Here is a 12927-nt window from a genome sequence, read left to right on the forward strand (position 1 = left end):
AACAACCTCTGTCTTTGGGCAAGACCAGGTGACTAGTGTCTAATGGGTGAAGTCTAAGTTTGTAAGTTCTTTGAGGGCAGAGACTGTTTCTACAATGACCACATTTGGTCTGCAGTATATAGGTCTGTTTAGACTGTGAACCCTATGTGGGACAGGGACTGTATCCAAACTAATTAACTTGTACCTTTCTCAGCACTTAGAATCGTGCTTGACATACCATTAAAAAAAAAAGCTAGATTTTTAAGCTCCTTGAGGACAGGGATCATGTCTACCAAGCCTATTACCATCTATTGCATCGTACTCTTCCAAGCACAGTGCACCACATATAGTAAGTGCTCAATAAATACTGTAGATTGAATTCACCCAGTAGGTTCCCAGCACAGCGCTCTGCCTGTAAGAGGTGCTCATTACAGGCTTTGGACCCAGTAAGCACCCAATTCAGTGGTCTACTCACAGTTGGTGCTCAGTAAATATCATTGATTGGGTGAAATCACCTTCGGCTGAACGCTGACTCTCATCTCAACTCGCTCCAGAACGTACCATTTTGGAAGAACGTCAGAACTGCTAGTTGGAGTTGGCATTGCCGGGCACCAGCAAGGAAGCAACAAGCCCAGAACATGATAGAAATGAATTTTTATTTGTAAAAATTTACAAAATGATATTGTACAAAAATAAAGTCTGTAGAGAACTTTGGTTGTAGAACACAAATGATTGAGACATAAATCAGAGGGGAAGTCAGAGCTTCCAGAGAAGTGCACTCCTATTTTTTGATGATAGAAAAGAAAAAAAAATCACAAACTTTACCCTTTTGTTGTTCAGACGTAGTTGATTGGCAGTAGCAGAAATCTGTTCGTGGTTAGCGCTTAGTACAGTGCTCTGCCCGCAGTAAGCGCTCGGTAAGTATCATTGATTGTGTGTACAGTCCTGGGGACAAACTGTCAAGGTCCAGGCAATAGCTTCAGCGTATTGATTAAGGATCTCTGGTTTGTAGGCTGAGAGCTTATTTAAAGGTGAAGAAGCACTCAGTAATTGATTGATTGAAAGACGCAATTAGGATTTCCCTATGCCTGGCCAGCATTTGATTATTAATTGAGTGATGTCATAGTTTCTTTCGGGTGGTGCTAGTGAAGGTAATGAATGAATCAGCACCAACAAGGAAAGGCAGTGTGGTCTTGAGGAAAGAGCCTGGGGGCTGGGGAGTCAGGGCTCTAGTCCCAACTCTGCCACCGGCCTGCTGGGTGACCTCAGGTAAGTCGCTTAACCTCTCTGGGCCTCAGTTTCCCCATCTGTAAAATGGGGGCAAGGTAACAGTCACCTCCCCCCTGCTCACAGGGATGAGGTGAAGATATGATGAGATAACTGATGTGAAAGCGCTTTGGAAAAACAAAAGTGCTATACAAGTTCAGGTGGTTGTTAGGCCCATTAGAGTGGAGGCTCCTCAAGGGCAGGGACCAAGTCTTTTACTTCTATCGCATGCTTCCAATTGCTTATAGTACAGCGCCGAGCTCTGCACCCATCAGGCACTCAGTACAGTGCTCTTTACACAGACGCTCAATAAAAAAAACCTGTGGATTGATTGATGCACATACATTCAGGTCAGTCTCCTCCCCAGCCTGTACTCCATCTCCCCAAGGCCACTCTGTTCCTTCTCTGCAGGGCTAAAGCCATTGCAATTTCACAAGGACAGGAGGAGCAGAAGGAAGGAAAGGATCATTTAGCTCTCATTGTTACCTGTTGCTTTTTTGCATATTCCTGCAAATAATTTGGCTATTTCACAGAGGCGGATATAGCCCTCAAATTTTCGACTCTGTCGCATTTCCGTTGTGATTAGAAGCCAGGTTCATCTTTCCTTGATCAAACCTTTTTCACCAAAGAAAAGATATCATCCTAGGGTCCAGTGCTAGATTTTGCAGTTGAAATGTGTGTGTCGGGAAACCAACCAGAATACCACCTCTTGGAGCAGGACAGTCAATTCTCCTATAATGTGGTAGATGTGTTCTTGAAGAACCTCATGCTACAGAAAAAATGCATTATAGCACTCACCCCTTAATTGACATTAGGCACAACTTTTTGTTTTTCTACACCAAGTCTGCTTGGGGTGATTGTAGAGGGCATTATATCCCGGCAGATGAGCACTGTGGGAAGAACGTGCCCCAGTTCTCTGATAACAGCTTATCGAAATTGCATAATGAAAGCACGGGTTCTAGGAGAATTGACTGTACACCAATCTGGTGGACCCAGAACCTAACAGCAGGGGTTTGTGTGGCCTTAGGTCATAGATGCCATATGCCATAGGTGCTACAGTGGATTCAGAGGGATGAGACTATTTGGGTCCAGCCCTGGTCTTTCTTCTCCCCTATTCCCCAAGGGACCACTGGGAAAAGGGTGGGCTGTTTAGGGCCTGGACTGCTCTGATCGGCAAAGGTATCCCCAGTTCTGCATGCAGCTCGGCGCATTCTCCTCCCACGGTAGGCAACGGTCATTTTTTCTATGAGAAAGGCCTCTGTCCTGCACCCCCCTTCCCAAAAAGGTCCTCAGAAATGATGGCCAGACTTTGGCTACTTTACAGAATCGAACGGTTTCTCTTTCCGTCAACGTTAAAATCCAGGACTAACTACTCATAGGAATTTAAACCTTTTACATATACGTTTATGCATATAATAGATATAGATACGTGGAAGGAAAAAGCTTAAATACAACATAAAATTCAAATTTTGGCAAATGGGTTCAGTGTTGAGACCAGCCAAGTGCCTCTGGGCTCAGCCCACCATCCATGGCCGCTGCTGAGGTCCGCCTGAATTTAGGTACTCCTAAATTTTTGAAATCCCTAGGTGGAAGAAGGTAAGGGCTCTGGATAATTCAATTGGGTTTTGTTAAAAAGGTAAAGTAAGTGATTTTTGGCTAGCAGATCACTGTTAATACGGTTCAAAGCCTGGACCCTTATTTCTGATTTAACTGTCTTTATTCATTTTTCCTTTCTTTCTTTTTTTTTTTTTTGTATCTTGCGAGCACATTCCACTTTGGCACCTTTGAAGAGAAACTTCAATAAATAAGGAAAAGAGGAAACTCATTACTGAACTGTAATAAATAACAATAACTTAAAATCTCAATAAATATCTTCTATAGATTTCTGTATCTGAAGGGATGCGTCGCATCGAGTAGTCTGTTGGGCCACTCACAAGCAGCCCGGTGAAGGTGGAGCTCTGTAAGTGGCCTTAATCCTTTTGTAAACCGAGAGAGAGACCGGATCTCGTCTCTTTGGGCACGGTACCCCAACCCAGCCTTGCTAGAAACAAACGCTGCTCGGAAACAAGACGGGTTTCTCCGATTTCCCGTGTTCTTTCAGAGGCGGGCACGGCCCGATGCTGGCTGGCCCTTCTCTCCCACCCGCCGTGTGGAAATCCATCTCCCACTGATACACACTCCCATCCCAGTCGATGCCAGGTGGCCGGCGTGTAGTGAAAAGCTCATCTCTGGTGCCTGTAGGTTGGGGTCGGTGTCAAACGAGCGGCAGAGAAAAGAAAACCCAAAACACCAAGCCCTTCTTACTTCTGAAATGAAGCTTCTTGGCAAAGGGGCTCTCCCCAGGTGCACACCTCCCCAGTGGAGCCAAACAAGCGATAACGAAGCACGAGGGGACGGCGGGTTGCATTCTGATGGGTGACGGCGGGGGCATCCATGGAAACGGAGGTGGCCACATCCCCCCCTGGGACCCCGGCCCTGAACTTTGGCTGTTTGCGAGTTGCTTTCCTGGAAAAACCAGAGACCAGAGGCCCCGTCTCCCTACCCCGTCCCATTCCTCGGGGCTGGAGCGTCCTCTCTCCCAGGCTCCCATGGTGGCTGTCTTCCTCCTGCTCCTCTTCCATCTCTGTCCTTGGTCCTCATTCTCCATCCTCAGCAAACGTCTCCTGGGGAACCGTGGTCCCCTCCTTTGCGCTGTCGTAGGAATGCAATACGCGGCAATTCTCCCTCGACTCAGGGTCAGATGCATCCACACCTCTTAGCGGAATGTTTTCTCAGTATGTGGTAAACCAGGTTGTCGTCCAAAAACGACAGGTCGTCGTCAAAAGCAATGGGCCGGCAGCAAGCCTGCCCGACTTTGTTGTTGGCCAGTTTGTTATTTTTGGTTAAGTTTTTTAGGATTTTGTCATAGATGGTCTCAGCTGCATCACAGGACCCACTGCAGTACCGAAAAATAAGTTCCTCTTTGGTTTCGTAGCCCAAACCCAAGTCACTCACGTTTAAGTGGACCGCTGTTAAGACACAACCCCGGTTTCTGCCCCTTTGATTTTTCCGTCCCTTTCTACTGGAATTGTCGGAGTTGGCAGCCGCGCCCCGATTTCTCTCCCGTTTAAGAGACACCGCGGTCTGTTTATCTGGGGACCTTCTCAGTCTTCTTATAGTGGCTTGAATAAAATCCACTACATCATCAAACTGATCGGGATAATCCTCTGGCATATTTGCTGTTTAAAAAAGAAGAGAGAAGATGTTATTCGGAGATGGCAACAATTTCCATTTGCACTTCACCTGGTCTTGCTGATCAAAGAACTCTGGAAGTTTGCAGAAATTCTGCCTTGATGAAACTTTAAGTCTATTAGCTATTTTACCAGCAGAGCCCACTGGGATGGCTGCAAGGCTCATTTAAGGCTTTGGCAGACAAAAACATTTCCAAGGAGGCATGTCAAAAAAGAAAAGGTGCACCTGCTTGTCTGATACTATCCTTTTCGGCCACAAGGATTTCCCAGACTGGAATGAAAGGCTAGCACTCAGTATGCTTTCCCACTGCAGCCAACTTAGGCATTTGCTCCTCTCCACCTTCATAATAATAATAACAATTATGACAACAATGACACTACAATTATTGTTATTATTACTGTTACTATTATTATTATTAAAATGTTTACTTAGTACTGAACTAAGTCCTCGGGTAGATACACTAGATTTAGATTGGATACAGTCCCTATCCCTCATGAAACTAACAGCCTAAGGAGGAGGGAGAACAGGTATTTAATCCCCATTTTACAAATGAGGAAGTTGAGGCACAGAAATGTTAAGTGACCTGCCCAAGGTCGCCCTGCAGGCAAGTGGCAGCGCTGGGATTAGAACCCAGGTTCCCTGACTCCCTAGGCCAGGCTGCTTCTCTACCAGGCTTCTCCCCATTCTCTCTCTGGCCTCAGTCAGCAAGAAGTTCATCTTTGGAAGATCCATTGTCCTTGTGAACCCACTCGGCTACATGCCTCTTAATGGTCAGTGTGGGAGTTGGCGTGTATTGGTCAGTTCTGTCAGAATAATAATAATAGTGATAAGTGCAGTATTTGTTAAACACTTACTATGTTATAAGCACAGAGGTAGATACAAGGTAATCAGGTTGTATGTTTAGGCTGGTGCCTTATGTGTACCTTAACTGATGAGCGTTACCAAGTATGTGGCAGCCTGCTCATGGCTTTTTGTTTTTAGAAAAAGAGCCACCTCTTAATTGTTAACATCATTTCATAGATTTTTGGGGATGAGAATTTAGTAGCAGTAGTAATAGTGGTAGTCATGGTATCCATTGAGTGCCAAGTGGAGCATACTGTACTAAGTCCTTGGGAGATACAAGAGAGTCCTTGCTCACAAAGAGCTCACTTTCAAACTGGGGAGGCAGACGTAGAAATATCAGCTATGCTCATATGCCTGAGGGCTGGGAGTGGACCTATGTAAATACATAAGTTCAAGAGGAGACTGAAAGATCAGTAAGAATCTCAGTCTTGATAAATCAGTAGAGGAAGGCTTATTGATAAAGGTAGGAGTTCAGGGGGAGTTTGAAGGTGGGAAGGGCTAGGTTCTAGCAGATATGTGGAGGGAAGGGAAAACCAGCCTCAAGAGACAATATGAGCTAGGGGTCGGAGAGGGCAGGATGGGAGAGGGATATGGCCAGGAGGTAGGTAGAGCAGGGAAATAGGGAGCAGGGGTGGGGAGTAGGGGGAGCAATCACTAAGTAAGTTTGAGAGAGATGATGAAGAACCTTAAACCTAATGGTAAAGTGTCTTTACTTGTTGCAGAGAGAGTTGATAAAGTCTTTCCTTCCAGAATGTGACATTTCAGAGCCAAATTTAGATACCACATAATAGGAGAATCTGTCAAAATGTGGTTATGCATTAATCATAATGGGATGCTGGCTCTGTGCTGATATGTCAACTCTGTTGTATTGTAACAATAATAATGTTGGTATTTGTTAAGCGCTTACTACGTGCAAGGCACTGTTCTAAGCGCTGAGGTAGATACAGGGTAATCAGGTTGTCCCACATGGGGCTCACAGTCTTCATCCCCATTTTACAGATGAGGGAACTGAGGCCCAGAGAAGTTAAGTGACTTGCCCAAGGTCACACAGCTGACAAGTGGCGGAGCCGGGATTAGAACCCACAACCTCTGGCTCCCCAGCCTGTGCTCTTTCCACTGAGCCACGCCGCTTCTCTGTAACATGGCCTGGATCTTGCAGACCCTGGGCTATGCCATTAATTAGGGCCTGATATGTCTGGATTGAATGTTTTGTGGTGTTCAGAAACCGGGGATCACCCCTATACTTCCAAACAATAGACACGTGCAGGAAAAAACTGACACTCTCATTAACTTTCGACAGTACTTTTCAAATTTTAGAATCGACGTAAAATGGATCTTTCAATTATGTGGAAATTTCTGGGGTGAAATACAATACATTATTCTTTCTAGTTGCATTTGTAGCTAGTAAAACTTCTACAACTCTCCCAAGCGGCTAGTAAAGTGCTCTGCACATAGTAAGTGCTCAGTAAATACCATGTATTGATTGATTGATGCCTTCATTCTAAAATAAATTTGGGGTTTTTTTTTGTATCAGAAAAGTTGATTTGGTTCATTAGTATTGTGTAGGGAGCAAATTATAAGTGTTTAAAATCCACTGCTACCTTATGTTTACTAGAAACAGTGGTCCTTTCCTTGGCCATTTCAGTTATTTTCAAAATTTTCCTCTCTCCCCTTGTTTATCAATGCAACAGTTGTTGACACAATGTGATTTTTTGGTTAACGTGGGAATTTTCAAGAATGTGACTGTCATGTTGTAGCAAGAATGAGTACTATGAATGTGATGAAAAACAAACTTAAAGAATGTGTAGGATAGCTTGTGCATTGGCCTTAGAGTGACCCAGTGGGTTAGACCACAGGCTTGGTAATAATAATAACAATAATATTAATAATAATTAATAAAAATAATAACTGCAGTATTTTTTAATCCCTTACTATGTGCCAGTCACTGTACTAAGCTCTGGGGTGGATACAACCAAACTGCATTGGACACAATCCCTGCCCCACGTGGGGCTCATAATCCCCATTTTACAGCTGAAATAATTGAGGCACGGAGAAGTTAAGTGACTTCTCCAAGGTCATACAGCCAACCCAGTCACACAGGTCATATAGTCCTCCTGGACCTCTCAGCTGCCTTTGACACTGTGGACCACCCCCTTTGGAAATGTTATCTACCCTTGGCTTCACTGATTCTGATCACTCCTGCTTCTCCTCATCGCTCTGGCTGTTCATTCTCAGTCTCCTCTGCCTCCCACCCCCTAACTGTGGGGGTCCCTTAAGGTTCCGTTCTGGGTCTCCTTCTATTCTCTGTTGGAGAACTCATTCACTCCCATGGCTTCAACTACCATCTCCATGTGGATGATACCCAAATCTACATCTCCAGCTCTGATCGTTCTCCCTCTCTGCAGTCTCACATTTCCTCTTGCCTTCAAGACATCTCTACTTGGATGTCCTTCCGTCACCTCAAGCTTAGCATGTCTAATACAGAACTCCTTATCTTCCCTTGCAAAAGCTGTCCTCCCCATGACTCTCCCATCACTGTAGACAGCACCATCATCCTTCCTGTCTCACAAGCCTGTAACCTTGCTATTATCCTTGACTCCTCTCTCTCATTCAACCCGCATACTCAATCCGTCACTAAATCCTGTCAGTTATACCTTCATAACATTTCTAAAATCTGCCCTTTCCTCTCCATCCAAACTGCATCAGCCTCCTTGCTGACTTCCCAGTCTCCTGCCTCTCTTTACTCCGGTTCATATTACATACTCTGCTGCCCGGGTCATTTTTCTACAAAAACGTTCAGGACATGTCACCCCACTCCTCAAAAAACTCCAAAGTTTGCCCATCCACCGCCATATTCATTCATTCATTCAATCGTATTTATTGAGTGCATACTGTATGCAGAGCACTGTACTAAGCGCTTGGGAAGTACAAGTTGGCAACATATAGAGATAGTCCCTACCCAACAGCGGGCTCACAGTCTAGAAACATATCAAACAAAAACTCCTTACCATTGGCTTTAAAGCACTCTTACCTCACCTCACTACTCTCCTACTATGATCCAGACCGCACACTTCACTCCTCTAATGCTAACCTTTTCACTGTGCTCTATCTCCCTGCCGACTTCTAGCCCATGTCCTGCCTCTGGCCTGGAACGCCCTCCCTCCTCAAATCCAACAGACAGTTACTCTCCCCCACTTCAAAATCTTATTGAAGGCACATCTCCTCTAGGAAACCTTTCCTAAGCCCCCCCCCCCCCCCATCCATTTCCTCGTCTCCCACTCCCTTCTATATCGCCTTGACTTGCTCTCTTTTTTCCTCCCCCCTCCTAGTCCCACACGGCACTTACGTACATATCTGTAATGTTTTTATATTAATGCCTGTTTCTCCCCCCCCACCGAGACTGTAAGCTCATTGCGGGCAAGGAATGTGCCTGTTTATTGTTGTACTGTACTCTCCCAAGCACTTAGTATAGTGCTCTGCACACATTCAATGAATGACAAATTAGTCTAGGCTCCACTTCCAAAGTTCTGAGTCCTGCTTCCAACTCCTGTGGGAAGTGAAAAGAAGGTACTTAACCCCCATTTTTTCCAGCTGGACATTTCAGGGCAACAGCTACTGCTGTCACAAGGCTGCTTTGGGGAGTGATGAGACAGTACCCCGCTACTGCTATGGAGTAGACATTAGAGCAGGTCCTGAAGTTCTGGAACTATCACCTGCCCAGTAATGGCACAACAGAAGCTCCTGGGCACACGTTAGCTGTGGCAGCCCCTTCTCTCTGGCCTCTCACCCCACCACTCTTCTAGACTGCGAGCCTCTTGTTGGTTAGGGATTGTCTCCGTTGCTGAATTGTACCTTTCCAGCACTTAGTACAGTGCTCTGCCCACAGTAAGTGCTCAATAAATGCGATTGAATGAATGAATGAACCACCCTCTAGTTCTCCCCAAGGGCTAATGGGGGAGGGAGAAGTGGAGGGATGTTCCCACTCCATATGTTATTATTAATAATGATAATAATAATGATAATAATTGTGGTATTTGTTAAGCGCTTACTATGTGCCGGGCGCTGGGGTGGTTACAAGCAAATTGGGTTGGACACAGTCCCTGTCCCAAGTGGAGCTCAATCCCCATTTTACAGGTGAGGTAACTGAGGCCCAGAGAAGTGCAGTGACTTGCCTAAGGTCACACAGCAGACAGGTGGGAGAGCCGGGATTAGAACCTATGACCTTCTGACTCCCAGATACATGCTTGATTCATTAAGATATGCTGCTTCACCTCCCACTGCTGCAGCTGTGCTGGAGGGGAGCTTGCTGAATATAGCATCCCCTCCTTATGTTGTATTTATTGAGCACTTACTGTGTGCAGAGCACTGCACTAAACACTTGGGAGAGTACAACAGAGTTAGTAGATGTGTTCCCTGCCCACAAGAAGCATGCCATCTAGAAGGATCAGTGGCACCAGCTCTTAGAACAGTGCTTTGCACATAATAAGTGCTTAATAAATGCCATTATTATTATTGGCAAAGCCAGCATGCAGAGAGTGGCAGGCTTTCCCACTTAACTATCAACTTTTCCGCAGCAACTAAGTTTTACCTTTGCGTTTTTCTCATTAAGGAGCCGAGCAGGGGTTGGTGGAGAGAGGAGAGAGTGGCCCAGGGGACTGGGTTCTGGATTTCCACTTCTCTGGGAAAGCCAAGTTTAGAAAATACTTGATCCTGAGCCATTCCGTTAGAATGGAATTACATTGTATTAAACTTCACATTGTTTCTAGTACATGACAGTTTGCCTTTTATTTATCAGAATCAACAATATAAAGTAAATATTTCAATAAGTTGTATAATTAGACGGTCAGAATTGTTGAATAAGTAAAATAACATTTATTAAGCATTCTTGTGTGTGTTTGTGTGTGTGTATGTGTGTGAGACACTGCATAGAATGAGCCCCATAGTCATTTTTGGTCAGTTTATTATGCTTTGTAGTGGTTTTGTTTTTCAGTTAGTTATCATGTTTATTACTACATGCCAAACACTGGCTAAACACTGGGGCAGATACCAGATCACAGTCCCTGTCCTGCCCCACAGGGGGCTTATAGTTGAAGAGGGATAGAAAGTAGGCATCGTAGCCCCATTTTGCAGATAAGGGAACTGAGGCACAGAAAGCCTGAGAACTTTGCCTCAAATATCACAGCAGGCCAGAAACGGAGCTGGCACTAGAATCCAGATCTTCTGACTCCCGAGCTCATGTTCTTTCCATTAGGCCACACTGTATCCCACCCATTAAAGAGAATTATTAGGAATTGATAAACTGAAACTTCTAGGAACTGTTCAGCTGGATAAAAGCATAAAAGGGACTTTTTTAGCTACTACTACTACTAATAATAATAATAGCATTGTTAAGCACTTACTATGTGCCAAGCACTGTACTAAACGCTGGGGTACAAGATAATCAGGTCATTCCCAGACCAGTTTGCCTACACCCTAGCCTCACTACAGACATGTTCCTGATCTACCTATTAGCAGGCCTTTCCTGGCTCCACCCCTTTTCTGTTGTGTGATCTTGGGCAAGTAACTTAACTTCTCTGTGCCTCAGTTACCTCATCTGTAAAATGGGGATTAACACTGTTGCAATTGTTATTATTTAGCTCCCATAATGCAATACACAATCCTGCTACAGTTCTCTAGCCTGCAACTTGCACTGAAATGATCCAAGCAGACTCCAGAACACCTGCATAAATGAAGTTTGCGGGGTGGTTTCGTAGAAGAACACCAGTAAACTTCCTGCGGGCAAGGAACATGCCTACCATTCTATTGTATTATTCTTTCCCAACCACTTAGTACAGTGTTTCATACACAGTAAGCCTTCAGTAAATATCACTGACTGATTGATAACTACTGTATCCTTTCACCCGGCTCCTGAAGTGCATGCTCAGTGACTTGTGCATCACTGAAGTGGATGACAAACCCAGCGATCCCTTCACTTTCTTTCCTATGAGAAGCAGCATGGTGTAGTGGCTAGAACACAGGCCTAGTGAGTCAGAAGGTCATGGGTTCTAATCCTGACTCTGCCACTTGTCCACTATGTGGCCTCGGGCAAGTCGCTTCATTTCTCTGGGCCTCAGTTACCTCATCTGTAAAATGAGGATAAAGACTGTGAGCCCCATGAGGGACAGGATCTGTTTCTGACCCAGTTATCTTGTCTCTACCCCAGCATTTAGTACAATGCCTGGCTCATAGTAAGTGCTTAACAAATACCATTATTATTATTCAGAACAGACTGGAGTATCGTGAAAGGCAAAGTCCAAGAAATGTAAAACTCTTTTCTCACCTCCTGCCCAGCATAACTTCCTCTGATGTCCGCCTCCCACTTCCTCCCTTTAACAGATGCTTTTTCTTTAGGCTTTAGAAACTTGTCTCATCTTCTGGCATTATGAACAGAAATTCGTACTTTGAGAGCGCCATGTGGGACAGAGCCTGTGTCCAACCTGATTAATTTTATATCTACCTCAGCACTTAGAAGTGTTTGACACAGAGTAAGGCTTAACAAACATCATCATCATAATAATAAAAATTCACATGCTTACAAGACAAGGTAGTGCGGTGGGGCGGGGAGGGGGAGGAGAGGAAGAAGGTCAGGAAGGAACCATCTAATGATTTGGGCCGAGGAATTTTTCTGGGTCTGGTTCTCACCAGTCTTCAAAATGGAGAGGACTTTTTAAATGGTCACCTCATTTCTTCACTCTCTAAGCTTGCCACCTTAAAGACTGTAGGAGGGCCTTTGCCCCCTAGGTAACCTACTTATGAAAAGCAGTATGGTCTCCTGAAAAGAGCCTGGCCTGAGAGTTAGAGAACCTGGGTTCTAATCCTGGCTCCTCCACTTGTCTGCTGTGTGACTTTGGGCAAGTCACTTAACTTCTCTGTGCCTTGGTTACTTCATCTGTAAAATGGGGGTTAAGACTGTGAGTTCCTTGTGGAATGTAGGCTGTGTCCAACCTGATTATCTTATATCTACTCCAGCCCTTAGCATTTAGTAAGTATATAGTGTGTAGTGCATAGTAAGTGCTTAACAATTACAATTAGAGAGAGAGATGGGGTTAGGGACAATAGTAGACTGGCCACCAGAAAAACTTGTAGAGCCTTTGCCTTAAAACCAGGACATGGAAGGATGTACCATTAGAAGGCAGATCTGGGCGGACATTGTCAAAGAGATGACCCTTGTTTTGAAATATTTGGATAATTGTCCCGTGATGTGGACATTCAAGTCAAATGCCTGAAAAATGAGCTCACCTACCACAAATAAGGCAGGAGGTTATTTAAGCTATGTTCACTTGATATGCTTTTTTAAATGGTATTCATTAAACACTTTACTAGGTGCCAAGCACTGTACTAAGTGCTGGGGTAGATAAAAGCTAATCAGGTTGGACAAAGTCCCTGCCCCACATCGGGCTCACAGTCTTAATCCCCATTTTACAGATGAGGTTACTGAGGCACGGAGAAATGAAGCGACTTGCCCAAGGTCACACATTAGACAAGTGAGGGAGTGGGGATTAGAGACCTGTCCACTGGACTATGCTGCTTCTCACATCACCTTCACTGTTTTGAACATCTGAACTGTGA

The 12927-nt window shown here is 44.8% G+C and overlaps 1 protein-coding gene across 2 annotated transcripts in view; it reads right to left on the reverse strand.

Moving 5' to 3' along the window:
- Positions 1-670: 670 nt before the first annotated feature.
- Positions 671-12927, reverse strand: part of GDNF (glial cell derived neurotrophic factor) — a 60005-nt gene continuing 47748 nt past the window's right edge. For both annotated transcript variants that reach the window (XM_038743881.1, XM_038743880.1), the window contains exon 3: positions 671-4463. In XM_038743881.1, the coding sequence (XP_038599809.1) occupies positions 3982-4463 (482 nt within the window). In that variant the 3' untranslated portion in view covers positions 671-3981. The remainder of the gene's footprint in view (positions 4464-12927) is intronic.

The sequence above is a fragment of the Tachyglossus aculeatus genome, chromosome 3 (genome assembly GCF_015852505.1).
Source record: "Tachyglossus aculeatus isolate mTacAcu1 chromosome 3, mTacAcu1.pri, whole genome shotgun sequence".
NCBI lineage: Eukaryota > Metazoa > Chordata > Mammalia > Monotremata > Tachyglossidae > Tachyglossus > Tachyglossus aculeatus.